Source organism: Bipolaris maydis (assembly GCF_028858645.1).
Source record: "Bipolaris maydis strain C4 unplaced genomic scaffold PSV08scaffold_7, whole genome shotgun sequence".
NCBI classification, from domain to species: Eukaryota; Fungi; Ascomycota; class Dothideomycetes; order Pleosporales; family Pleosporaceae; genus Bipolaris; species Bipolaris maydis.
The window spans coordinates 806,704-833,241 of NW_027093863.1; the positions used below are offsets into that span (position 1 = coordinate 806,704).

The 26,538-nt window shown below is 52.3% G+C and overlaps 9 protein-coding genes across 9 annotated transcripts; 6 read left to right on the plus strand and 3 right to left on the minus strand.

The window, feature by feature from the left end:
- Positions 1-1,247: 1,247 nt before the first annotated feature.
- On the plus strand, positions 1,248-3,681 carry PSV08DRAFT_223466 (uncharacterized protein; the record flags this gene model as incomplete). Its single annotated transcript, XM_014227180.1, has 2 exons — positions 1,248-1,388; positions 1,499-3,681. The coding sequence occupies 2 exons, from the start codon at positions 1,248-1,250 to the stop codon at positions 3,617-3,619; spliced, it is 2,262 nt and encodes a 753-aa protein (XP_014082655.1). The 3' UTR covers positions 3,620-3,681.
- A 3,327-nt stretch (positions 3,682-7,008) lies between these two features.
- On the minus strand, positions 7,009-7,990 carry PSV08DRAFT_351596 (complex I intermediate-associated protein 30-domain-containing protein; the record flags this gene model as incomplete). Its single annotated transcript, XM_014227179.1, has 4 exons — positions 7,009-7,164; positions 7,224-7,329; positions 7,404-7,850; positions 7,950-7,990. The coding sequence occupies 4 exons, from the start codon at positions 7,988-7,990 to the stop codon at positions 7,009-7,011; spliced, it is 750 nt and encodes a 249-aa protein (XP_014082654.1).
- PSV08DRAFT_42605 (uncharacterized protein) lies at positions 7,950-9,033 on the plus strand. The gene is made up of 4 exons (XM_066093959.1): positions 7,950-8,358; positions 8,418-8,527; positions 8,589-8,684; positions 8,738-9,033. The coding sequence occupies exons 1-4, from the start codon at positions 8,249-8,251 to the stop codon at positions 8,953-8,955; spliced, it is 534 nt and encodes a 177-aa protein (XP_065949114.1). The 5' UTR covers positions 7,950-8,248; the 3' UTR covers positions 8,956-9,033.
- On the minus strand, positions 8,763-10,065 carry PSV08DRAFT_202752 (uncharacterized protein). Its single transcript, XM_066092032.1, has 3 exons — positions 10,030-10,065; positions 9,758-9,978; positions 8,763-9,705 (listed from the first exon to the last, which is right to left on the minus strand). The coding sequence occupies exons 1-3, from the start codon at positions 10,031-10,033 to the stop codon at positions 9,112-9,114; spliced, it is 819 nt and encodes a 272-aa protein (XP_065949115.1). The 5' UTR covers positions 10,034-10,065; the 3' UTR covers positions 8,763-9,111.
- A 153-nt stretch (positions 10,066-10,218) lies between these two features.
- On the plus strand, positions 10,219-13,118 carry PSV08DRAFT_223479 (P-loop containing nucleoside triphosphate hydrolase protein). Its single transcript, XM_014227176.2, has 3 exons — positions 10,219-10,842; positions 10,895-11,473; positions 11,522-13,118. Exons 1-3 carry the CDS (start codon positions 10,275-10,277, stop codon positions 13,048-13,050), a joined length of 2,676 nt encoding a protein of 891 aa, XP_014082651.1. The 5' UTR covers positions 10,219-10,274; the 3' UTR covers positions 13,051-13,118.
- A 2,497-nt stretch (positions 13,119-15,615) lies between these two features.
- On the plus strand, positions 15,616-16,272 carry PSV08DRAFT_247463 (uncharacterized protein; the record flags this gene model as incomplete). Its single annotated transcript, XM_066092351.1, has 2 exons — positions 15,616-15,762; positions 15,838-16,272. The coding sequence occupies 2 exons, from the start codon at positions 15,616-15,618 to the stop codon at positions 16,270-16,272; spliced, it is 582 nt and encodes a 193-aa protein (XP_065949116.1).
- A 2,382-nt stretch (positions 16,273-18,654) lies between these two features.
- Positions 18,655-21,049, plus strand: PSV08DRAFT_223482 (uncharacterized protein; the record flags this gene model as incomplete). Its single annotated transcript, XM_014227172.1, has 2 exons — positions 18,655-19,308; positions 19,377-21,049. The coding sequence occupies 2 exons, from the start codon at positions 18,655-18,657 to the stop codon at positions 20,730-20,732; spliced, it is 2,010 nt and encodes a 669-aa protein (XP_014082647.1). The 3' UTR covers positions 20,733-21,049.
- Positions 21,050-22,146: 1,097 nt separating this feature from the next.
- On the minus strand, positions 22,147-23,264 carry PSV08DRAFT_362314 (uncharacterized protein). The gene has a single exon (XM_014227171.2). It carries the CDS (start codon positions 23,110-23,112, stop codon positions 22,471-22,473), a length of 642 nt encoding a protein of 213 aa, XP_014082646.1. The 5' UTR covers positions 23,113-23,264; the 3' UTR covers positions 22,147-22,470.
- A 146-nt stretch (positions 23,265-23,410) lies between these two features.
- PSV08DRAFT_223489 (P-loop containing nucleoside triphosphate hydrolase protein) lies at positions 23,411-25,980 on the plus strand (the record flags this gene model as incomplete). Its single annotated transcript, XM_014227170.1, has 2 exons — positions 23,411-23,533; positions 23,592-25,980. The coding sequence occupies 2 exons, from the start codon at positions 23,411-23,413 to the stop codon at positions 25,908-25,910; spliced, it is 2,442 nt and encodes an 813-aa protein (XP_014082645.1). The 3' UTR covers positions 25,911-25,980.
- Positions 25,981-26,538: the final 558 nt, after the last annotated feature.

Genomic DNA, 26,538 nt, shown 5'->3' on the forward strand with positions numbered 1-26,538 from the left:
ATCCCATATTCTCCGAACGGGGGGGGGGTCAGGTCAGAGGCCCGGGCTGCAGCACATGGGCCGCCCTCGTCTCAGAATGTGGGACACACGGCTCTGCGGCCGGGGGAGGGCGTCGAGCGGTGGGCGATGCCATGGGCGCGTGTGGATGCGTGGCCGTGGAGGAGGGAGACGGACGTGGTGTGCTGGCGTGCTGGAGAGATGCAAGACATGGCCGTAGTGTGGGTATGGAGACAGGAGCAAGTAGGCGTCGCTAGTATGTGATGTGAAGGCACTACCGCTCCTTACAGGCTGCACGGGCGGCGGGCCAATGACGCGCTGCACCCGCATGGCCTGTCGGTGTCCATCCATGCCATGGCAGCCATCCCATGCACTCGCACCCGCACCCGCCGGACGGTCGAATCAGGCCGAGGGGGCGCGTGGAGACGGACGAGGGCTGGTTATTTTGGTGTCTAGGCCACAATGCGCTGGGGGTTCAGTGGCTGAGCACGTTTGGCACCTCCGACCAACCAAGCACCCGCCCGCCGCCCGCCGCCGCCAGCACCGAGCGAGCGAGCCAGCGGCCAGCACCCCAGCCAGCACCCACCCTGCCTTACCTGCCTGCCTGCCTGCCTGCCCGCCTGCCTGCCTGCCTGCCTGCCCGCCTGCCCGCCTGCCTGCCTACCGGCCTACCCTACCCTACCCTACCCTACCCTACGAGCACCCTCCCCTCCCACCACCCACCCGCCAGGCTCCTTCATCCCCCGTCCGCCTCTCGCTTCGTGCCCTTTTTTGCCTGCTCGACTCACTGCGCCGTTGCGCTGCACACTCTCGTTGACACCAAACTCGTCGTCGCCCGTCCCCATAGCGCCCATCCACTGTTGCCGCCCTGCCCCCCAAGCTCCCCCCGTCGCTTAGTCGTCATTGTCGCTCGCTACCTCGTCTGCCATCGGCCCCCCGTCGTCTGGTGCAGCCCGCGCATCCGTGCCCGCTCTGCGCACATCCTGCCTATCCTGCCTATCGCCTGAATCCCACGACTGCTGCTGCGGCTACTACTACTACGACTACCACCACTACTGCTGCTGCGGCTACTACGACTACTACGACTATCGCTGCTATTACTACGACTACTACTGCCGCCGCCACCACGACTACTGCCACTACTACTACCGCCCTCACTGCCGCTGCCAACACCACCACCACCTCCCTCCTCCCTCACTGCGACGCCCCATCCCACCCGCTCGCGCTGCATTGTCGCTGGACGCGGCAACATGGATCCCAGCGGCGCCGCTTCGACGACTGCACCTCCCGCGCCCAAGCAGCCCGGCAGCGATGTCAAGCCCCGCCTCACCAAAGACCAGCACGACATCCTCGAGCAGCACTTCCTCGCCCAGCACAAGCCCAGCACCAATGTTAAGAAGGAATTCGCTACCCGCCTCGGCGTCCCCCTCGACAAGATCAATGCGAGTCGCCCCGTCACTCCCTCGACGCCCTCTCCCCAGCCTTGCTAACATGCCTGCAGAACTGGTTCCAGAACCGCCGCGCAAAGGTCAAGCAGGACCGCAAGAAGCTCATGAACCAATACAACATGACCATGAACCTGCCCTTTGCCCACCAGCACGCGCCCGTCATGCCCAATCACTACCCCCATGCCCAGGACCAGCAAAATCCCCACATGCTCATGCAGCCAGACTTTTATTCCACGGCAGACATCAGCCCTGCAACCATGCCCGTCCAGGTGGGCGAAGGTCCCTCGGCCCTCGACCTGAACCCCCACATGTCGCAGCAGCACCAGCACCAGCACCAGCAGCCCCAACAACCACCCCAGCAGCACCAGCACCAGCACCAACCCCAACAGCAGCCTCAGCAACAACAGCAATACGACATGTTCGGCTGCATGCCAGAGGTCGATCGCGCACCAGCCTATCGTCCCAACGACCTTATGAACTCCATCATGGCTGCCACCAACGGTGCCTACATGCATGAGAGCGGCCTGCCTGCTAATGCTCAACAGTCCGACTTTACCTTTGATACCTCGGGTCTGTCCAGTGCCTACTCCAGTGACCTTGCCTTTACCGTGTCTGCTCCCATGTCTGGCGACCTAGCGCCCTCGCACCCCGAGTTTGATAACTTTGCCGACTTCCAGATCGACTACTCCGCACTGACGGCTGCTGATACCACCAACTCGAGCGCGCCAGAAGCTCAACAAAGCACAGGGTCCATCTCATCAGGCGCTTCCCCCTACAATGGCACCCAGTCTTCAGCCACGACACAGTCTCCAAACGGCCCCACACCCCCTTCGATTGCCTCGTTGAATTCCGTCTACACTGGCTGGACAGAGGACCCCAACCAACTGGCACAACCCAAGCACGCCGAGGAGCCAGAGGACCAGTTTGCGCCCTACAATCTTGGCCAGGCATCCAGCTCGGAGCAGACGCTTCCTTTCTGGCCTCAGGATGGCTCCAACCAAATGTTTGCCCAGCACGGCCTCTATCAACAGCTAAACTCGTCTTCACATGCCATCATGACCACACCAGAGCAAGCGCGGAGGCTCAGCGCTGCGCCTTCTGATCTCGACATCCCCGTGCACTTTCGTGAAGATGCTTTTGGCCGCAGAAACTCGTCCACAAGCAACCTCGCCACTAACATGGATGCGATACACATCAGGAACAGCACCCCAGATGAGTTCTCGCTTCCCGACCAGTCGTCGAGTATCGCGGCAAGGCGGCAGAAGCGTCCAATCAACCTCAGCTCGACGGCAATGCGCAGCGCCTCGTACTCTGCCCCCATGCCCTCGCCAGGAGGCAACAATGACAAGGTCATTCGCAGGATTCGCTCAACGGGCATTGGAACTGCTGGAGGCCGTGTACAAAAGTCACAGCCTGGCTCAGCACAGCGCTCGCCCATGGCCATGAGCTTCTCCGAGGCCGCGGCGTCACCAAAGTTCGCCCGAACATTCTCCACCTCGAGCAACACGACCATAGGTCAAGGCGGTAGTCTGGCACCCCCGACTCCGCTGACTCCACAGGATTTTGGCAATTACTGGGGCGGTGCAGCGGTAATCAGGCCACACTCGGCCATGCCTGACCATAACAGTCCAGAGAGCATGCACACGAATTGGTCCTCGGATCAGGCTGGAAACGTCATTGCCAAGACCACTTCGCCGCCCTCATCCTCCATGGACCTGCAATCTCGCTTCGTCAACGACGCGCTATATCGTGACACACCACCCCAATCAGCACCAGCGACTCAGCAACATTTTCACAGGGCACCATACGCACAGCCGCCTCAAATACGAGCAGGTTTCCGTTCCACTACCGATCTTACCATTCAACAACCCAAGCCCTCGCATTTCAGGAGACCTTCGTTACCCGACTCTACGCAAAACCAGCCCGACGACGGCAGTCTTCAATACATGCCTAATGGGAACATGAACTACGAAGACCTTTCACTGAGCGGTATTCATCATAATGTCCCCTTTGCGCCTCAAGTCTCTGCCATGCCAGATTTTTTAGTACATCAGTACAACCCACCTCATGGCACCAATCCTGCCCAAGGAAATTTTATGCGACGGCCGAATGAAGCTCAACCCAAAAGCTACATCTTTGCCAACCAAGGACCTGGAGATTTCGGGGCACAATAACCAAAAAGGATGCATGATTTCGCATTGAGCGCGTAACGTCTCTCGGTCTCTCTCTCTCTCTCTCCATCTATCACCCGCCGCGTCTCACAAATACATTCTCAATATACCCAAACTATTTTGCTCAGCCTTGTTTTATTTTCCATCATCACACATCCATCTCTATCTGTCCGAATCTCTCTCAAGGCATGAGCTTCTTAAAGCTCCTCTCTCTCTCTCTCTCTCTCTCTCTGCTGTGGCATAATCTTATACGCCACCTTGTTTTTGATTGTTTTTTTTTCTTCGCCTGGAATGAGTGGATTTTTCTAGGCGTTTTGTTCGAACATGTGCAAGGGAGTTAAAAGCGTCGTCTCTGTTTTTTGTTGTTGTTGCATTTGCCAATTTTGCGCGAAATCTCTCTGTTGGAACCATTGTTTGTTGTTTTTTTGTGTTTGTGTCTCAATGTACATTTTCTCTTGTTTTCCTATTTTCTCCTATCTCTATCATTGTTGCAGTTTCTGGATAGAGCTTTTGGAGGGGGGAGGGGTTTTTTTTTGGCTCGGCTCGTAATCATATATGTGTATGTGTGTATGTGGAAGCGTTAGCATACAGTTCTGACAAAGGTCAGAAAAGCATATGCGGTATTGGAAATAATGAAATCACCATTGGATAACTAAAGATGATTCTGATAGAGAGAGCCTCTCTGAGAGTGAGCGGGTGAAGTTTTTTGCTTTGCTTTTTTAATCAAACCCACCCCAACCGTTTTTGTTTTGTTCACCTACTTTTTCCTACTATTGTTCTTTGTTCCTGCGTTTGGCTTACTCTTCATAAATCCCGTCCACATGCATGTTTTGCCGAGACGACCCCAAAAAATAAAGAGAATGCAAACAAGCAACGAGCGGTAAGCAGCTTGCCCCTGCATACGCTCCACAGGTTGTTCACTGCAAAGTAAGATTACGATGAGTGTAGTACCACATCCAACACTTCTCTGACCCTCTTCTTCCCCCCTTTTCAATTGAGCCAGCCTGACGTGACATTACATTGTCTTCCATTCCATCTACTCCCGACATGTCACTTGTATCTATGTATGTATGTATGTTACACAAAAACACCTTTACTCCCGTCCATCCATCTTCCTCCGAAAATTTCCCATCTCTCTCTCTCTCATTCTTTTTTTTGTTCCTGCAGATACAACAAATCCACACCTTGCACTCTTGCACATGTACCTGCACCATGCATCCCCGTGCACACGCGTAACTTGTACGGGACGGGGGGGAAGGGGACGCGCCAAAAAAAAAAGAAAAAGAAAAGGCGCAAGTAAAAGCATAAATTTGGAAAAAAGAAATAATAAAGAGGGAGAGAGAGAGAAAGAGAAGGAGGAGGGGGGGGGGAAGAAGGAAAGAATACGGGTTGAAAAGTTGGTGTGGGACTTGATGGTGATATCCACATAACCACGCCCCCCCTCCCCCTCCCTTTTTTTTCTTTGTTCCTTTCATTCATAACAGATGGAACTTTTTTTTCCATATCCGCGCGTCACTTACATATCTTACCGGTAAGACTTCATGTAGCCGTACGAATCGATTTTTTCTTTTTTTTTCCTCCACCTCGTGTTTTCTTTTCTTGTGCCTTACACGCCTTGCAGGGCGGCGCACCAATGTGCGGACGCATCTCCCCGCCCCCTAAAGTAACGTAACGTACGAAGATTTCCAGCACTCAACATCTGCACATCCCAACCCTCGCCTACCAAATACTTTGTCTCCAACCACATTCGAAGCAGCACACCCTCTATCTGCATGGCTTGGTCCCGTGGGGGCACGCGGTTTACGAGGGCGATAGTAATAGCGTGAACTATGTATGTATGTAGCACTGAAAAATGCGTATGGACTTTTAGTCCTAGGCAACATCTATCTCGTTACTTACACGACACCGGTGAGCTGGTTGTAAAAAGACTGCCTACCTTGGGTCTCTCTTGGATACGAAATTAGACCTGTGTTCGTTTTATTTTTTGGGGGGGAAAAGAAAAGAAGGGAAGCGTGCAGGGAAAAGAAGGATGGGGGGTTTGCATCGGAGGATTATGACGGGTTTTCTTGGCGGGAAGAAGAGGTTTCTTTTTTTCTTCTTCTTCTTTTGGTTGAGGGGAGGGAGGGTGTGGGTGTTTGTCTGGCGGGTCGTGCCGTACATGGGAGGTAGTAGGGGGGAAGGGTTGTCCATGTTCTTTTTTTTTTTCGGGGAGTGTGCTTTTTTGGGGAGGTAAAGGTGCTCAACAGAGATTTTGTTGATGGAGGGCATGCGTGGGTTTTGCTGTGGTTGGGTGTTGCGTTTTTTTTTGCGGAATGATTTTGGTAAACAATGTCAAGACTACAAAGCGGGAGGTTAGATTAAGGGGGAGTATGAATTTGTGTAGGTAGGATGATGTTGTTGTGCTTGTAAGTGTGCGGTTTCTGGGAAAGGAGGCTTCGTTGGTACTAACTGCCCTCTTTGGCACAATCGTGTCTTTTCTGCAGATAGATAGGGGCTTTGAGACATATTTCCATCGTGGGCTTGAAGATGGTAAGCTGAGCATATGGGCTTTCTAATTAACAAACTTGGTTCAAGTACAGGTATTGTTTTCGCTTTGCAGTGAGACCTCACACTTGGTTTGCAATATCTGTTGAAGCAATGCTATCTTTCATACATACCTATCCGAGAAAATAATTTGTTGGTTTGCAGTATAAACCAGTTTCGGTAGCATCACTACTAAATAGCTGCTTTTGCTCGAGTTTGCCGGACTAGTCCACAGACCATCCACGTCCAACACCTGATACTTGCATCCCTACTGTAAACTCCTGTTATACATTAGCCTCTTTGTTCTTTGCTAAAAAAAAATCAATCATTTGCTACTAGTTTTAGAGACTTCTTTTACAGTTAATTTATATATACTCAGTTTTGCCGAACAGCAATGAAATCCTGAAATTCAACATGCCTTTTCCCTCACCACCACAATGTGTCAGCTGCACATATTGCTTAGAATCAACATTCCTTCACACGACCACTGAAACTCGTCGGATCTTCTTTAGTTAAATAGTTTACCGGCGGATCAGTAGTCAGGCGGGTGACCACTGGCGAATTCCCGCTGTCGTATGTTTTTTTGGAGTCTGATAGAAAACCATTTTTTGCACCCTGAGAGCTGTAGCTGAGAAAACACAGCGATGTCGATACGAGTGTGGAAAGCACTTAGTTTCATCCTGATTGGAAAGTATACAGCGATGCTTTTTAGATCGCAAGAGTTTGTGCCACAGTATTGGACTTTTTGACAAACTTGGAGTCAAAAAAGACAACCCGTTTTAGACTATTCTTTCTCCATAGGACATGAAGGTAGGTCGTATACATAATTCGTATGATATCAGTACGTATCAGGCCGTTGGAATGCCCTACTATTTTCTTACAACGGACCACCATTTGGAAAAGCGCATGATACTCATATCATAGCCCTTCCACCAGCAATAGACCCAAGAGACAGCCCAGGTGGAGCCCAAGATGACCGCGAGGCCAACAAGATTCGAGTTCTTCCAGGACCATGGCTCTTGCTCCTGCAGCAGAGCAATGTGTTAGCCACGAAAACAGATCAAGAGTGTGATCAAAGCCGTACCTGAATGCCTCGACCAACAAGATGTTTTTCAACATCGCTGGATTGCGTGACAGCCTTGATAGAGTTGATGACGAGATTAAAGTCACCTTCTTGGGAGCCGAAGAAACTATTTCACCCGTCAGCAAAAAAGAACAGGAAAAAAGGCCACAGAACAAGTCACAGAAAACACAACAGGCCTACCTCCTAATCATGATGGTAAACCGCTTCACACTCTCGGTATCCAACGGTTTAGTGTCATTCTGCTCTCTCCCCCGATACGTCGCCTTCATCGCATGCCACGGCACAAACACCCCCATCCCACTCTTGGAATCAAAATCATACTCAAAGTTAATCGACGACTGCTCGCGCCCATCCGCCAAAGGCGGCAAAAGCTCATCCTTGAGCGTCAGCGTGTACTTTTTGCCATCAAGCTCGCCGATATCCAGGAAAATGCCGTCATACGCCGACAAGTCCCAGGCTCGGGTCTCGCCCGTGGTGCGCTGGCTGGCGAATCCCGCGCCGCCGAGCGCCTTTGCGTCGAGGGTGCCGTGGAAACGTGCGGAAGAGCCGTTGATGCTGAGGTAGGATTGCGAAGCCCCGCCGCGAACGCGGTCGTCGCTTGCTGTCCAATCTGATGCGTTCCAGCCTCTTTTTTGATGGGAAGAAAAAAAAAGTTCATGTCAGCATGGGAGGGTTGCTCAAATGTAACATATACGGTGACGTCATTTGGAGGTGGTGTATACATACTCGCATCCGCCGAAAAGGGTGAGCTCCTTTTGTTTTTCCATTGTCAGGTTGATGGGTTTGATGCGAAGGGGATTTCAGGTGCAAAGAAAGGACCAACGCGTGGATACGTTAATAAAGATGGTTTGGTCGGTCCTACTGACGTACTTAGTACCTACCGCTATTTAATGCCGAGCCCGGTCTGTGCTGGTAAATAAGCAACCGGAATTACTATCGTGTCCAAACCTCACTCCTCGTCCAGCCTAATTTTGCCGTCTTCATCAGCCTGGGCTGTGTGTGCAATCGCATTTTGTTCAGACATCATGGATTTCCGGAGCCTGGAGCGTATGGATGCTACGGATGAGTCCATCTTACGCGAACCATATCGACCATTCTACAACATCTTTGGGAGTAAACCAATCTTGGTTAAGCAGTAGTTCTTCCCCATATTTCACTTCGTGCCCAGACTTTGGGTTCTAATTAGTGCGGTAGGAGTAATGATTACGACCGAATCGCTTTCAAAGAACACCCGTGGTGGGGTGGTGTGCTATTGTTCGATAACGTCACCTCGGATGCGCGGGATCATGCCGCCAACGAGAGAAGTGGGTTTTCCATCAATATCTAGATTAAAAAACGAGTCGGAATGGTTAATGAAACTGACAGCATTTCTTGCGTGGCTTAAACTAAGCGTGTACATGGCTATCGTGTCGGTAGCCATTGTACTGTCTTTCCATCTCAAGTTACAGCCAACACCGCTCGGTTAGCATGCGACTACTTTCGTCTGGAAAAATCCCCACTAACATGCGCTACAGAGCGGCGGTTTGCACTACCATTGGGTATTATCTTCTGGATCTTGTCCTTGGCATGTATGGCTGCGGGGCTGGCTAATTACATTAATACCATTTCACGATACAGTCGGCGCCGGGCACTGGTGCAATCAGGATGGAAGACGCAGGTTATATTCACAGTGGTATCGTGTGCTATTTTTGGAACGTGTGTGCTGCTTCTCTCTACAAACGCAGAGAAGTAGGATTTCTTTATATGTTTGCGTGAGACGTAACGGTTGACTCTCAATACAGGCCATAGATGCTCTCATGAATCGCATGCTTTTGCTGAAATCTCCCCTGGCGGAATGTCGTAGCCTTGTCCACTCCCCCTAGTTACTCATCACAGCCTCGTATCCTATTTAGTCGGCCTCGAGAATTGCCCAGGTCTGGTCGTCAAGAGTTGTGTATATCAGACCACCTGCCAACAGATCCTCACCCGCCTTTGCTACGTCGGCGGCGTCGATGCCGAGCTTGGAGGCAATTTCATACTGATTCACGCCCTCGTTCGACTGTTCAACTTCACCCAAAAATTTAAAGACCCTCTTCGCAGCTTGAGAGTAACCTGCGAGTTCGGCCCCGCCATACCCGCCCTCTATCGCCTGTTGTTTTCCTGCTCCATTGGCTGTGGCGCCGCCAGCCTGGTCAGGAGGACCGCGCGTAAAGTAGAGATGGATGGCCGTTGCTTCGAGCAAGTGGTAAGAGATTTCGTTCATGTCCTCGATTGGGCGGATTATTGTCGCTCCGACTGATTTGCGGTCATTGAAGCTCCTTAGCTTGCCCCATGCCCTGCAATATGCGCCTTCGACGAGCTTAGCCTTGGCGAGGTTGCTGTGATCTACGGTCTCGGGATTGACCCATTGCTTGACCTCTATGCTACCGGTCCCGTCATCGAGGCGATATGTGGTGTTTGTGGTCTGGTTAGATATGTTGCGTATTTGGCCGACAATTGTGAGCTGACTACAAGTTAGCGGAAGCATACATATCAACCGCGCGGCTCTTATGTACCTGGCTAATCACTGTGCCGTCAATTTTGAAGGTGTCATTGCTCCCTGCCTCTCCTTGCGCATCTAGAATCTGCTTGATGGTAACAGGGCGTATCGAGTCCTGGACCTGATTTTGCCGGCCACCGGGACTCTGTGTGCTGCCGCCCTCTCCTGGTATGAAGCCGCCTCCGCCACCACCGCCAGCGCCATAGGACGTGTACGAGGTTTCGTAGTTGTTATAATCTGAACCTATTAGCCTGAATTCTTAGAAAAATCGTAACATAGAGGACTTACTCATCCTGCTAACTGAAGTTGAAAGACGCCGTGTGCAGCAAATCTACTAGAGGCAAAACGCGTCGGACGCGCCTGCCTCATCGCGGGGCACGTGAACACTGTTCCAACGGCATCCCTACCGCCAAGATTTCGGAAGGTCCGTGCTCGAAATTTTCCCAAGAGCGACTCTACACGCGACTTTCTAACATCAAGCAGAGCAAAGTTCACCTCCGTCGTCCCGGAACCCTAAATTCGAGCAGCCAAACATGGCCCCCCGCGCGAGCTCGCCGGCGCTCTCCGAAACCGAGTTCGACATTTTCGATGCCCTAGCCGGCGGCGATGACATTCAGCAAGAGACGGACCTGAACGCAGATTTGGGCGTGGATCTTGACGTTGGCAGTGACGATGGATCTGACGATGAGGCTTTCATCGCCGCGAAGCAGGCTGCTTCAAATCGCAAAGCCTCGAACGTAGGCAAGTCGGTGAAGAAGGGTGGAGGCTTCCAAGCCATGGGCCTAAATGCGGCGCTTCTAAAAGCTATCACACAAAAGGGCTTCAAGGTCCCGACCCCGATTCAGCGCAAGGCAGTGCCGCTTATGCTTCAAGGCGAGGATGTAGTGGGAATGGCTAGGACCGGTTCTGGAAAGACGGCCGCTTTCGTCATACCTATGATCCAAAAGCTCAAGGCGCACTCCGCAAAAGTGGGCGCGCGAGGAATTATCATGTCGCCCTCTCGCGAACTTGCATTGCAAACACTCAAGGTAGTCAAGGAGCTGGGTCGTGGCACCGATTTACGAACCATCTTGCTTGTTGGTGGCGACAGTCTTGAAGAACGTACGTATACACAGTCACTGAGCCATTGTGATGCATACCAACAATCCCGCAGAATTTAGCTCCATGACTACAAATCCCGACATCATCATTGCCACTCCGGGACGTTTCCTGCATCTCAAGGTCGAGATGGGCCTCGACCTCTCTTCGGTCAAGTACATTGTTTTCGACGAAGCCGATCGGTTGTTCGAAATGGGCTTTGCTGCCCAACTTTCGGAAATTCTTTACGCCCTCCCTGCCTCGAGGCAGACACTCTTGTTCAGTGCCACACTGCCAAAGTCACTCGTAGAGTTTGCCCGAGCAGGTTTACAAGAGCCCAAGTTGATACGTCTGGATGCGGAAAGCAAAATCTCGCCAGATCTCAAGAGTGCTTACTTTACCATCAAGTCGGGCGATCGAGATGGAGCTCTACTGTACCTTCTGGACAACGTCATCAAAGTCCCCGTAGGTGAGACTGATGCCGCAAAGAAGGCCCGAGAAGAGAGCGAGAAGCCCACCAAGAAGCGGAAGCGCAGTGAAGGCTTCGTCAAAGACCTTCCAGTTGCAGAGTCTACCATCATCTTTGCTGCAACGAAACACAGGGTAGAGTACTTGGCCAACCTGCTCCGCAATCTGGGATATGCCATATCGTATGGTGAGTGAGACGATGCGTTCTAGATTGATTTATACTAATATTCTACAGTGTACGGTAATCTCGATCAAACTGCTCGAAAAGAGCAAATCCAAGACTTCCGAACTGGATTGACCCGCATCCTTATTGTCACAGACGTTGCTGCGCGTGGTGTTGACATGCCTCACATCAACCATGTCATAAATTATGACTTTCCCTCACAACCCAAGATTTTTGTCCATCGAGTCGGGCGAACAGCACGTGCGGGAAGAAAAGGTTGGGCATACAGTCTATGCAGACACGTCGACCTACCCTACCTCATAGATCTGCAGCTCTTTCTGGGCAAGCGCCTGCTTTTGGGACGGTCAAGTGACGAGCCTAATTACGCAGATGATTTTGTTGTTGGGAGCTTGTCTCCGTGGCAGGTAGAAAGCTCCGTGGAGCAAGTCAACAGACAACTCAGCGAGGATGAAGATTTGGCGCTTTTACTAAGCGTTGCTGAAAAGGGAGAACGACAGTACCAGCGCACACGCAACCAGGCAAGCGCACAGAGCGTGGTACGCGCCAAAGAACTAGCAGCGTCTCCTAATTTTGCTGAAACGCACATGCTTTTTAGCAATGATGCACACACCGCTCAAAGAGAGAAAGAAGATATGCTCGCGAGGATCCAGTCATTCCGTCCCGCGGAAACAGTGTTTGAAATTGGGAAACGCGGGATCCACAGCGAAACAGCTGAGATTATGCGCAAAAGAAGAGAGCAGGTTGAGCGTCAGAAAGCTAAACAGGCGGCTAACAAAAAAGGTGAAGATGAGCTGGATACTATTCATGCTTCTTCAAGAGAAGCAAATGACGAGGACATGTCCTCGGGGAATGAGGTGGAGGTTGCAGAGGGTGTGTATGCTTCTGACTCTGACGAGCTCGAAGTGTCAGTGTCACAGCCAGCCGCGAAGAAGTCCAAGCAAGACAGCTGGAGAAACGACGATTTCTTCATGTCGTATACGCCCAAGGAGAACTTGGCCGAAGAAAAGGCATATGGAGTTAGCGGTGGAGATGCTGGCAACACCAACTTTGTGTCTGCAGCAAGAGCGGCAGAGATGTCACTGGTCAACGACGAGATTCAAGGGTTTGCAGATGCCGTCAAGTCCAAGATGCGGTGGGACAAAAAGTCCAAGAAGTATGTCAACCGCACCAACGACGACGACGGTTCTAAAGGAGCCAAGATGATCCGCGGGGAGAGTGGACAAAAAATTGCGGCGAGTTTCCGCAGCGGTCGTTTTGATGACTGGCGCAAAGCAAACAAGGTCAAGATGCCGAGGGTGGGCGAGATGGAATCGGCCAACCGCCCAGCGGCATCTTTCAACAACGCACCTCGGTACAAGCACAAATCGGAAAAGGCACCGAAGCAAGCTGACCGATACCGCGACGATTATCATGTGCAGAAGAAGCGGGTGGCTGAAGCACAGGAGAAGCGCATTGGTGCCTTCAAGGACGGAAAGGGCAAGAATGAGCTTCGGGATGTGGATGCAGTGCGCAAAAACCGCAAAATCCAGGAGAAACGGCGAGAAAAGAATGCGCGGCCGTCGAAAAAGCGGAAACATTGAGGTTGTTGAATCAATACACGGGCCTTATGCCTGGACGCATGAATCGACAATGATGAAGTTTGAGTTGGCACGTGTCAGCGACGCTGCTGTGTAACATGATGATGATCCACCATGGTCGCGGGCCGAGGTGCACAGTGTCGGATGTGATTTGTCGGCCGGGCGTGTGGCGAGGCAAAACAAAGAAGGTGGCTGCACCATTGGCCAGAGGGGCTAATTGTGCGAGAAAGGACCGTTGTAATGGGCAAGGTCAGGCCATGGTTGCTTTTACTTATTCCCAGAGGCTGTCGTTGCTTTGCTGTGCCACCTGGGTGCGGATTGGCAAAACTTAATCGGGTACTGGAACAGAGCTGTGGGCGAGCACCAAGCCCTTCTCGGCCAGAGCGCATTGGACTCAATAGTGGCTTTTTTCTACCTGCGCACATCGCAGTGGTCGACGAGAAATAAGGGTTGCAAAAACAAGTCGTGGCTCGCTTTTGCAGCGACCTGGACCCCCTTGAGTACTTTTGTGTTTGGGTTTCGAGGTGCTAAGTTTGTGACTGCAGGCCATTAGGACGCAAACGGACGATATCTACGTATGGTATGCATGCGTGTATGCATGTAAGTAGGTCTACTCCATACTCTACCGAGCAAGGGCTAGAGTGCAAAACATCCGCTAGACAAATGACAGTGACAGGCGCCTGCACCAAAGCATGTAGGGCCAAGGCTTGCCTGCAAGCTCACCACCCTCAATAAGGTCCGAAGCAGGGACAGGGCTTCCAGGGGAGGGGGGGGGGCCGCATCCACATCGGGTGCACATGGCTATGCAGGCACGTCATCCCACCATCGAGGAGATTTCTTTGAGCCGACATATTTCTTCTCCACTCAACGAAACTCAAGGGTGCACACCACCATTCCCTCTTCTGGCCAGACCTCAATAGCCTTGGAATCCTCCTGCATCCGCGCTGCGGCAGCTCACCCGACGTTCTTCCAGAAGCCGCTACATTTGTTATTGCTGACGCTGCTACTGCTGCTCTGCCACTACCGCTGCTACTGCTGCTGCCGCCATTGCTTTTTGGTCTTCTCCTTTGGTTGCAAGCAAGTGCTATGGCCGGCTGACTGCACTTACACGCCGTGTGGGTGGCCTGAGAGCCGTGGCTTCGGCCTCGGTGTTTTGGAGCTACGCGATGCCGACCAACAATCCTCCTACGCCTCCCCGTACTTCAACGGCTTTTTGATATTCAACATGTCCCCAATCCGTCGGCCAATTTCGCAGCAATACGCTCGACGCTTTTCAATCAAAACCAAACGCCCGCACAAGACGCCGGCACGCAGGTCAACGGCTACGGCGTACTTCTCTTACGGCGGCGCAGTCTAGACTGCCGCTCTAGTCGGGTAGCTGCAAGCGTAGTCACATTCCATATCTCGGTAAACGGCTGCTTGGTTGTTGATATAGCATATTGCCGGAAATTTCTCGCTCCGCTGCGGGCCTGACGAGTCGACTCGAAGGGGGTCAGCAGCGGATGTCTGCAGGGTTTGCCTGTCATACACAGGCATTGTAAGGAGCTGGCTGCAGGGCGCCTTGGGGGCAAACCATGAGCCGCACATGCTGTGTGGGCGTGTCCAACTACACACACTCCTATCCTTACACAAGACCCACGCGACCATCAACTTTGAGAATAGCATACACATTACACAACATATCGACGCACCGAGACCAGCACTGGACCAACTCGGCCCGCACCCAGTCGCAAATCGACAGTGGTCCCGCGCCCAGGTGCAAGGGAGGGCGAGGCTGCAAGGGCCCCCAGGAGGGAACGGACAGCATGGCGGGCGAGGGCCCCTGGCAGAGGCTACTTTGGCACAACGTGTCCTGAGCACCGGTTCGTAGATCCCGCCCGCAACTCTGTCGCAATATTTGGGGCGTCGCCATGCGGCTGACGCCAACCTGTCACAATACGGAGCCCATAGGAACACGAGATGGGGCATGGCAAGGCCGTCAGAGGATCGTATACGGATTTCAACGCAAATAGTTCCAACAACAACATGTGTGGACGGGGCTCTCAACAGTCATCGGCGCTGCACAAACACAGCGGCTGCGCCCGCCACCGCAGGACGAGCAGTCCCGGGACATTGGACAGGCCGTTATGCGGATGCCGTAGCTCCGGCGAATGGTACTCAGAAGTGAAAGCAATCTATATAGGCGATATAGGGACTGCTCCCAACGACACCACTTCCGCTATCTAAGATTATTTTTGGATCTCAGTCATGGTCGAACAAGGCTAAATAGATGGCCTAGCTTCAGGGCCATTGCGTTGGTTTCTTGGGCTGGGTGTTATATTTTCCGTAGGTGGGGGGAGCAGCACCAATCACACACCCTACGGAGTTTGCCAGGTTTTATCCCCAAAACAAGCATGCGCTTTTTCGGCCGTAAAAAATCACCCTAGTCGAGCGATGGTGCCATCCCCCTCCCCCGACGAGCGAGGAGGAAACGCTCCTGCAGGCCTGACTCATACTCCCTGCGTTTTGGATCTCGGCTCATTCCGCTAAGAGCAGGGTGAAGATGTGCAGAGGGGACGTCTCCAAGCCATGGCGGACATGCTGGGGGGGGGGGGGGGGGCTTGCTTGCCCTTGTTCAAGCGAGTACATGTGCCGTGCCCTACCACTGCAGGTTGTGTTGGGGTACGGACAAGGGCAATCCGGAATTTGTCATGGCGACAGTTTATGATGGATGCTGTAAGTAAAGTGTGTGTAAGTACATATGTTGGTCACTCGTGGATAAGCTCATCCAGGGATAGTGCCATGGTATAGATTCCAGCCACGGCACCGATCTTCACGGCTCTCGGCTCAGCTAACCGCAGCTCCGTGTCGAGGTCGAGTCCCACGGGTCAACAAGTCTATCCACCCATCCACTGTGGACTGCAGCGCGGAATCTTTGCCCTGCCACAGTCGCCGTTCTACCTGCTGAATGCGTCGCCGCGGTTGACAAGCGAGGTGGCCGCTAATGCTCCTGCTGCCACTCTTTTTGCCTTTCTCTCTCTCTATGTGTGTGTGGCATCGGCAGCAGCGAAGCGCTCCGTCCTATGTTTCTCATTCCCGTCGAGAAAAAAAACACGAGGCCGTCACATGCCGAGGAGGTATCTCATCTGCAATGTTTGTCGTGCCCTCGACCTAGGCGTCGGCCCCGCATCATCGATGCTGCTACTACTGCGCACACGCCAGCACGACAAGCCATGCTACCTGTAATGCCGTCTGTCCTGGCTCGGGCAGTTTGCAGGCAGATCTTCGACCGGGCGCCAGCCTTCGATCGATTCACCCACCGGAGTTTTTTTGTGTGCCCAGTGCCATGCCCATGCAACGCGAAGCCTATAATGGGACATATGATATGCCTGTACCGCATTTTGCCCATGGCACTACGTGTCGCTTCATAAGAGCATTGGACGCCACCCCTAGCGCGTGATTCTGGGGTGGTTGGGACTGAAGACTGTTCAGTGTTAGATTTTGCAGGTTGCATGAGAGGGTCGCCTGAAGCGTAAATGAGTCCGTTGTTTGACGTCTTATGCACCCGTCACTGGCCAAGGTGCACACAACATTCCACACATGGCCGCCCCAATTCCCAGCTGTGCAGAAGCTTTTGTGGCAACAAATACGAGGGGGCAGATAGATGTGTCGTCGGATGCAGCTTACCGTTGCTCGCGCGTGCTGTCCCAGAGCACACTGCATCTGCCAGATCTATCACCCGCACCGTATACATAAGCTTACAGCGCCGGCGCCATGCAGCTAGGTGGGCATGGCGTGTCGCATGACAAAGCTACGTGCCCCACAAGATGCGACAAGAGTTCAGACTTGCCGCAGGAAGGGACGTCGCCGTGAGCTGAGAACCTAATGACGAACGGATTGCTTTTGCGGGCAAGTCGGATCTCGCTCGATGTGACGGCGGAAATTTCCATACAAAAAGGCGTCGCCCTGCCTCAGTCATATCCGCACGGAGACGTCGATCGCAGCAGTGGTCGTGTTTCCAACCGGTATGGGCCTTGATAGAGTTGACGCCAGGTATGTGCGTCATCATCCTCAGAGTCATAGTGGTTATGATTGTTATCGCAACATGTACTTTGATATCGTATGTCCCACTGCTAGGGACCCTGAGCAAGCTTTCCCCGGCAATCAATGCAGAGTAGCCGCCGCGAGGCGAGGACTTCCGCTGCGACCGTCGGTCGGTGCGAAGAGGCGAGCGAGGCGATCCATGTGGTGGTTGGTCTGAAGGGGTCCTGACGCGCGACTGACAGCGACAAGCGTCGCCATAGCAGTAGTGCACCGCAGCCGCGGGCCTGTCATCGAGAGCCACAAATGTCCTCCATGGAGCTTGAGCTCGCAATGCTAACCCCATGGCTCCTGAAACCCCGTGATCGTCTGGCTGAAATGACTTGCATCCTTTACCGTTCCTGATGCTTGTCTGGGCCGAACGTTTTCGGCCTCTGGATATGCCTAATCGAGCCAACAAAGGCAATTACTGGGTCGCACATAAGCGCACGCCGCGCATCAAGGGCCCCCCTCGACCTGTGCCATGCTTCAACTGAAAGTTTGCCTGGGCGGCCGCAAAACAATGGTGCAATGGCGTGTAGAAGCGCGAGCCATATCCCGTTAGCACACCCCGGCTCTCAGACGGTGCGGAAAGCAGGGGGATCGAGCGGCCTCTGACAAGGCTCCCCAACCCGCTTTGCCCATGCACCCACTACCAACTAATGGCCGTGCATAGGTGCTTCCGCGGGTGCATCGGCCGTCTGGGACACCCAGCCTAGCAAAAATGTCGAAGAACCATCAGCCGAACGAGGGAAGCATGTCGTCGTCCCCGAGACGCATCCTCCCCTGCTCCCGTTGCCCGGAACTCAGCGTGGCCCCCGTCTCTTGGGAGGCCCCTCATGCACGACTTGACAGGGATTGGCAAAGATCTGTGAGCAAGAATTCCCCATAACTGATTGTGGTTATTACTGGGGAATTTCCGCCGAGTGGGCAGACGACTGCTCTGATGTTTTTACGATTTGCCATCCCAAATTCCCCATTGGCTCCACACTGAGTCAATACCATCGCCTCCCCTCTCCTCTTCCTCGTCCCATTACCCTGTTAGCTCCAGTAGACCTAACACCAACACTGGCCCCGCCATCTTTTACTTCCCTACGACTATCTATCCCAACTACTCCTCTGTGCCTATTCAGGCCTACACGACACTGCTGTCATAAAAGGTAATTTCAAGAGCCCGCTTCTCCTTCCCTGATTCCATTGCCTTGACCTTTTGTTGCCGGGCTGGCTTACGGCATGCCGCCTTTTCGGCTTCGAGGGCCGTACGTACGTACCTAGTTGTACATTCGCCGCTTGTTTAGCCTTACGTAGTTGATCCCTACCTTTTGTCATCATCTTCACCTGCCTTCATTTTCTGCATCAACTTACCTTCTCTTTCATCTAGATTGTCTTCGACTTCCTGGTCAACTTTACCGTGCTTTTGCTTCTTTCTTGGGTAGCAAAACTGAAGCGCGGCATCCAAACCTGCGCAGTTTTCTGGCCTACCTGTACCTCCACACACCGTTAAGCTCCCGCTGCTGACGCGGCGTTTGAGCGCATAGCGGTAAAACTATGCAGAGCCTGGTTCTACCCGGTCCGACCTCACTCCTTTCAACGCCATTTGGGCGGCCAACGGAAGCAGAAGACGGCCTGTCCAAATTTCGGGCGAAATTCAGCCCTCACAGGTCTGCGCATCAGGATTACCCATCCCCGCCCATGTCAGAACCTCAATCCCCAGCTCGTCGACCAGCACAGTCTGTTGAATCCGCGCGCCTCTCTTATTCCCAACCTGTAGGATCATCTCAACGACAGGATAGCTTTGTCCAACCTCCTGCGCCACCCTCGATATACGAGCCACGTTCATCAATGGCAACACACGTTCTCCCTCCGCAGCGACCACTATACCCTAGTGAATCCCAGCCCAGGGGTCAGACTCTCTCTTACCAACCTGGACGCCCGCTTCAACATCAGCCTTATGGGCAACCTATTCCCCAACCCTATGGATATGGCTACCAAACTACACCTTTGCCACCTTATCCTGGAGCGCAACACCAAGGGCCTATGGTTCAGCCTACTGCGATGATTGCACCACCACCAGCCAGGCCAGCCAAGCCCGCCCGAAGAACCAAAGCTCATGTGGCGTCAGCCTGTGTCAACTGCAAGAAGGCACATCTCAGCTGTGATGTTCAGCGTCCTTGCGGCCGCTGTGTGGCTTCTGGTAAACAGGTTAGTTGCCCTTGCAAAGTCATTAGACCTGTAAGTCTGTTCCTGACAATGCTGATTCTGGGAAATAGGAGACGTGCAAGGATGTGCAGCACAAGAAGAGAGGGCGGCCGCGACTCAGGGACGACAGAGAATTTGCAAGAATGGAAGAAGGTAGACCGAGCAGCCAACTGTTAGGTGCTCCACCTTCAGAAACCCCTGTTCACCACTCGACATATCCAGGGTCTCTTTTACCCCGAGCCCCTGATTCCCAGCGCATGTTTGGAGGCGCTGCGCACCAGCGAGATCTCCCAAACACGAGCCTTCCATTACCGGTATCTACGACGAGAGACACAGCCGGTGGACCACTACCTCTGCCCTATAGCGCGGGAGCAAGCCCGGCATACCACAAGCTTCCAGTTGCATACCTGAGCTTGGACCTGATGATACAAAAAACAAACCATGCCTTTGCGGAATTAGTATCATTTTTGGGAGACGTCCAGGGTAAGCATCTTGGCGATTTGCTGGAGCCCAGGCAAAACGAAAGTCTCCAGCGATTGCGAAACGAACTACGCGATGAGCGCGACGAACGTGAGCCGGCATACATGGCACCCATCACTCCTGTGGGACAGGATCCTATGCGATCAGTCATGGACGCTGTAGCAGATCAAGAAATTGACCACTTCACCCAGGGCTTCACCAATAGGTCCATCTACCTCAGCTTCCGTGCTCCAGGTGCAGAGCCATATCAGTCACTTCAAGTCCAAATCCGACTTGCGAAGACTACACTATACTTTGTGACACTGGTTGTAATATCACCACCAAGGCTCGCAGCCCCAAACCTACTCACTCAGCAGCTGGCTCCTCCCACACCGAACAACGCACCCCAGACAACATCTGCGCTAAACAACGCACCTGTGTCATACCTCACGCCCCATCAGTCCCGTCGACCATCTTCAACCAGCTCAGGGCCAGGCTCACCGTATTACAATCTCTCAGCTGTCCGAACATCCTTACCTATGATAAGCCCTGGCTCCTACAGCAGCAGTCCGTCTTACGCCTACTCGCCCAGCGCAGGCGCAGGCGCAGGCACAGATACTGGATACTTGCCTACCTACCAGCCTCCCACCCAACCTAGCACAAACACCTATCCCTCGCCCTACGGATCCACCACTCGACCGCCCACGTCATCTTCACAGCAGCCCTTCCGTGAGCTGAATCGTCCCACACGTCTCGAGGGCCTACACCTTCCGCCCATTCGCACAGCGCCCTCACCCCTCGGCTCACCACTGCACATTGAGGCAATGAGTACGGGTGCTCCAGCAGCAGCAGAACACGAGCGTGCTAGACCACTGGAGTCGCTGGCGAGTGGTGCTGAGCAGCGGAGGCTTGAGTCTCCTGAGACGGTGAAGCGGAGGCGATTGGATATTCAACAGATGCTGGAATAAGAAAAGAAGAGTTTAGGAAGCGTTCACAAGGATGTCATGGGTTGATTTATCTGCTGGTCGGATTTTTCTCTCCCTTGGATTGCCTTGTTACGTCTGTCTTCTAAAAACGGTGGAATGCATGCACATGATGGAAATGGGGAATGATTCAACTCGTTGGGATTCTTGTTTGTTTTTTCTTCTACTTCACCTCAGGTTCTGTTTTTTTTTCATCCAGTTCTTCATTTCCTTGCCTTCTTGCATTTTGGCAACTCAGTACGACTCCGCATGATTCAGGCGTCTTTCCTCACAGGCTTTCTTGCCTCGGCATCTTTTTTTTTCTCTTTTGCTTTCCATGTTCTCTTTACTTTTCATTTTCCTTAATTGTCATCATGTCCTTTGTTGAGCTTGCAACAAATCATTCTACCTTAAAGATACCACGAACTCCTATTCTTTTCCTCTTCTTACTTCTCTTCTCTTCTTCACCCGTCCCTGAGCTCTGGTAAGCTTGGGGGACCGGTTTCAACCAAAAACAAAACTATTACTCAAGCATTTGACTTATCCACATGGCAGTGTGGATACAATACGAGGGGCGCGTTTGCCACGGACATCGTACGACTGAGGCGGGCTGCTAGGCCCTTTTTGTTTCGCGACTAAGGAGGCTACGAAAGGAGGATATACCCTTTTTACCATTTTCCCTCCTGATTTTCTCTCTCTTCCGGTTTATGATGGGGATTTAAGGTTTACGGGGACATGTCATACAGACGTAGAGCTAGCTACATGAATACTTGTATTGCATATTTTAACGACAAAGTTCTTTGACATACACCGATAAACCCACACATTACTAAACACACACACACACACACACACACACACTTACTCCGCTGTTCCTTCCCCTTTTCGTATCGATGGTTCCCCATCTCGCTCAACGCTTCGATCAGCTAAATCATATCTGGAATTCGGAACAAGCTTTCACCCGGCCACACACACACACCGTCGCCGCCGGCGGATAAACCAAAAAAAACGGACGAAAGGAAACGAGATTAAAAAAAATAGCACTTATCCTTTCTCCGCGCTTCACCCGTTCAAAGAGGAAAAAAAATTTGATGACCTGACGTCCGACATATGCATGCTCTAAACCTGGGCTTGCAGCCCTTAGCTCAAACCTTGAAACAGGTGTTCAAAACTCTAAACGGGATCGGCGGGACATGACGAACGGAACTTGGGGGGGAAGGGGATGTGGGTAAGTTGCGCTACTGCTACAAAAAGGGCGCGAGCGGGCGGACGTACCAAGACAGACGGCGGGGGAGTCCGTTAGGTTAGGTCGCTTGGCGATAAAGGATGTGATTGGATTGGGGAGCTACAGTTAGGTTGGGCGTTGCGTTTGGTGTATGTAAGAAGGTAAGTTAGGTTCGGAAGTAGTAGGTTCGGATGTAGGATGTTATTGACGTGTTTTTGTGTGTGAGTGGGGACTTTGATGCTACTAGTTTATGTATGTATTTGTATGCAGGGACGCAAGTAAGGAGGGGGTGGGGGAGGGGGGGTATAAACTAAGCATATTGGGTATCGAGATGGAGAGAGAGAAGAAAGACATGACTGGCTATGGTGTGCCTTTGGAGGGAGAATGCAGAAGACATGACAGGCTGTTTTTTTTTTGGAGATAGTTGGCCATTGGTGTGTTTTCTGGCTTTCTCCGGCAGATAGGAAAGGCAGTGTGAAGAATTTCCCAGGTCTATGGTAAGGTAGGCAGCCGATAAGCTTAACCTAGGGCCTTTACCTTCTTTTTCTTTTTCTTTGCACCACCATCGGCAGAAGCGTCGGGTTTCTTGCCCTGCTGGAAGTCGCGCCAGCTGTTGATTCTTGTGTCCCGTGTCTTCTCCCATGCCTCGTCTTGCTCTCTCTTGCGCTTGCGCTCCTTTGCCTCCTCTTCTTCTTTGCGCTGTGCCCTGCCCTCCTCGCGCATCGCTGCCTTCATCTGCCTCTGCTTCCTTAACTCATTCTCCCGTATCACCCAGATAGTTTTCTGCCGCCACTCCTTGGCAAACTCTTCACTACGTGTTTCCTCGTCGTCGGCTGTGAGCTTCTTCTCGCGCATGAGCAGCATGCGCGCATCGGCAATGTTTTCGTCGAGCTCCGCACGCAGCTTCTCGTCGAGCAGCACGGTCTGGGCTTTCTTGAGACGGTCGAAGGCGTCGGGGGCAAGCTCGTTCTTGGTCTTGTCCGGATGGATGAGGAGGGACTTTGCGCGGTAGACTTTTTTGATGTCGGATTCGGGGACACCGGGTTGGAGGTCTAGAACGGCGTAGGCATCGAGGCTGAAGACGCTGCGGATGCGATCAATCTCTGCGTCCTTGTCAAGCTCCTTGCCGATGCCTGCGAGCTCAGCATCGATGTCCGCCATGTTGATGTGAGGTAGATTGCACGTAGAATGTAGAGATTTCAGACACCTTCAGTCCGTCAGAGTGAGTGTTAGTGAGAGTATCAAGTGTAGGCGCGATTATTGGCGCTAAGCTTGGTCTTCCCTGGAGGAAGATGAAAGGTAAACGTGAAGGTAAGTGTCGCAGCTGTGATGGCCAGCCACAGCAATCCCCGCGGCGAAGCGCACAGACCACCAAAGGTGCTCCACCAAAAAGTTCTCTTGAGATGCGACGCGAAAGTCTCAAACACCAAATTGCTCGAGGAAAGCGTCCAGCGTCAGAATGGTCGCACCAGAGATTACCGGTCGCACAAGGCCTACCAAGGTCAAGAAGCGTGAAAATGTTCAGAAACGGAAGCGCGACGATGTGGATGTGGAGAAGCTGGAGCAGGCAGTTCAGGACCTGGTAGGCTTGTGAAAACATCGCAATTTGACAGGGCGCATAAGACTGACTGTAAACTTAGGACCCCAAGCAAAACTCTTACAAAGACTTTACCGACTTGCCGCTCTCCGACCCGACCAAACAAGGCCTCAAGTCTGCACACTTTGCAGTTATGACCGACATCCAGGCCAAGGCGATCCCGCTTGCACTCAAGGGCCACGACATACTCGGCGCCGCAAAGACCGGAAGCGGAAAGACGCTTTCCTTCATCATTCCTGTCCTGGAGAATCTCTACCGGTTGCAGCACGTTGGGCCAGACGCAGGCCTGGGCGCTTTGATTCTGTCCCCGACCCGAGAACTCGCCATTCAGATATTCGATGTCCTGCGCAAGATCGGAAGGCATGGCCATATGTTTGCTGCAGGTCTTCTCATCGGAGGCAAGAGCTTGCAAGCTGAGAGGGAGGCTCTGACAAAGATGAACATACTTGTCGCAACACCGGGAAGAATGCTGCAACATTTGTCGCAAACAGCTGCCTTCAACGTTGACGACCTCAAGATGCTGGTATTGGACGAGGCAGATAGGATCCTCGATATGGGTTTCCAGAGAGATGTGGATGCAATCATCGAGTACCTGCCAAAGGAGCGGCAAACACTGCTCTTCTCCGCTACTCAATCCAAGAAGGTGTCGGACCTTGCACGTTTGAGTCTCCAGGACCCCGAATACGTATCAGTTCATGCTGAGGACAAGAGTGCAACGCCCAAGGGACTCACGCAAAACTACATAATTTGCCCTCTAGAGGAGAAGCTAGATACCTTGTGGAGTTTTATTCAGGCGAGCAAGAAGTCCAAAATTCTCTGCTTCTTCTCGTCTGCCAAGACTGTTCGATTTGTATACGAGTCTTTTCGTCACATGCAGCCTGGTATCCCATTGTTGCACATCCATGGTCGCCAGAAGCAAGGTGCTCGATTAGACACAACCGCCAAGTTTTCGTCGGCAAAACACTCTTGCCTCTTTGCAACCGATGTTGCTGCTCGAGGTCTCGATTTCCCCGCTGTCGACTTCGTCATACAGGTCGACTGCCCTGATGATGTCGACACGTATATTCACCGAGTCGGTCGAACAGCGCGATACAACAGAGAAGGACGTGGTGTGCTCTTTTTAGCACCCAGTGAAGAAGAGGGTATGTTGAAGCGTCTCGAAGCTAAGAAAGTGCCCATCGAGATGATCAATGTGCGACAAAAGAAGCGTCAGTCAATCAAGGATCAGTTGCAGAACATGTGCTTCCAAGACCCGGCCTTAAAGTATCTAGGACAAAAAGCCTTCATGACGCATGTCAAGTCTATCTATCTGCAAAAGGATAAAGAGGTCTTCAAGCTGAAGGAGTATAATCTCGAAGCATACGCGGCGAGTCTGGGTCTCCCAGGAACACCAAGGATTAAGTTCTTGAAAGATGACGACAGCAAGCAGAAGAAACAAGCATCAAGGCAGACTATTGAAGTCTCTGATTCATCAGATGCTGAAGAAGTCACAAAGACAGACAAGCCTGTGCGAACTAAGTATGATCGTATGTTCGAGCGGAAGAACCAGGATGTCCTCGCAGAGCATTACCAGAAACTTGTTAGGAACGAGGACGAAGGGGCGCAGGCAGATGAGTTTAGTGGAGCTGGAGCGGCGACTAATGGAGACGATGATTTCATGGCTGTTAAACGACGGATTCCAGCAGATGACGAACCCGAGGACCTCAACACCGACCAGGATGCCATGCTTCCTGTGGGCGGTCGTGTTGTCCATATTGCTGGCGCATCACAACCCATCGTTATTGACAGCCATCGCCGAGAGAAACTTCTTCAATCCAAGAAGAAGCTCACCAAGCTCATGGACAAAGGCAAGAAACTCATTTACGACGACGAAGGCAACCCGCACGAAGTTTACGAACTCGAAGACGAAGAGCAATTCCGCGCCAAGGGCTTGCCTGAAGAGCAACGACAGAAGTTCATCGAAGCCGCACGTGAAGAAGTTCAAAATGCCGATATCGAAGACAAAGCGACCGCCAAGGCAAAGAGGAAAGAAAAGTTGCGGAAACGAAAAGAGAGGGAAAGGGCTGAGATGGCCAATGCCGACGAAGATGCAAGTGATGCAGGCGTTGTACTTCCAGATCCCGGCGAAGACCTCTTGGCGAACTTCAGGGCAGATGCAGAGTATAGTGATGACGATAATGATATGTCAGAAGAGGAGCAACAAGAGGAGCCGCTCAAGAAGCAGAAGAAGTGGTTCCAGTCTGATTCTGAAGACGAGGAAAAGGTTGCGAAGAAGAGGAAGAAGGCAAAGGCTGCGCACAGAGTCGAGGAGCTCGAGACGTTGGAGGATATGGAGGCGCTCGCTGCTGGCTTGCTGAACTAAGGTTGTTGTGTTGTGTTTCTATAGTAATTCTTTCAAAAAATACCATTGCACTTTGAATTACTTCATGTCACCATTCTCCTGATGGTTCCCCTGGAATGAATGGCTTCTAGACTACAACTGCCCGCAGCCAATGCGGCTATAGCAGGCACCAATATTCTCATATCTGGATTCGAGCCGCCGGCTGAAGTAGCCCCGGCCGGATCATAATATACATCTCTGATGTAAGATCTTAATATGAGCTTAATATAAGCTTACCGAGATATCGGCGAGATATCGGATGTTCTACGAACAACAGCCGTACCACATCACTGGGTACATAAAAGGCTGTATATGCACCATTCCATCGTATTCTATGCAATAGCCATCTGGCTATATGTATGCGGCAAAGGCCCCCAATGCAGCTGGTTACTTTCCGGGTTTTCTCAACAAACGGGTATCGTATGTAAGTCTGTAGGCTATTTGGGATAGATGAAGTACATGCGGGTATGTTGCTAATTTTGGGAGGGTTGGTTGGGTGAGAGGTGGATTGGGAGTGTGAGAGATTGGGATCTGAGAATGGTGAGAAGTTGAAATAAGACTTGTTTTCCAGCTTGCAATTGTATCATAACGTTCGCACAGCGGTACTGAG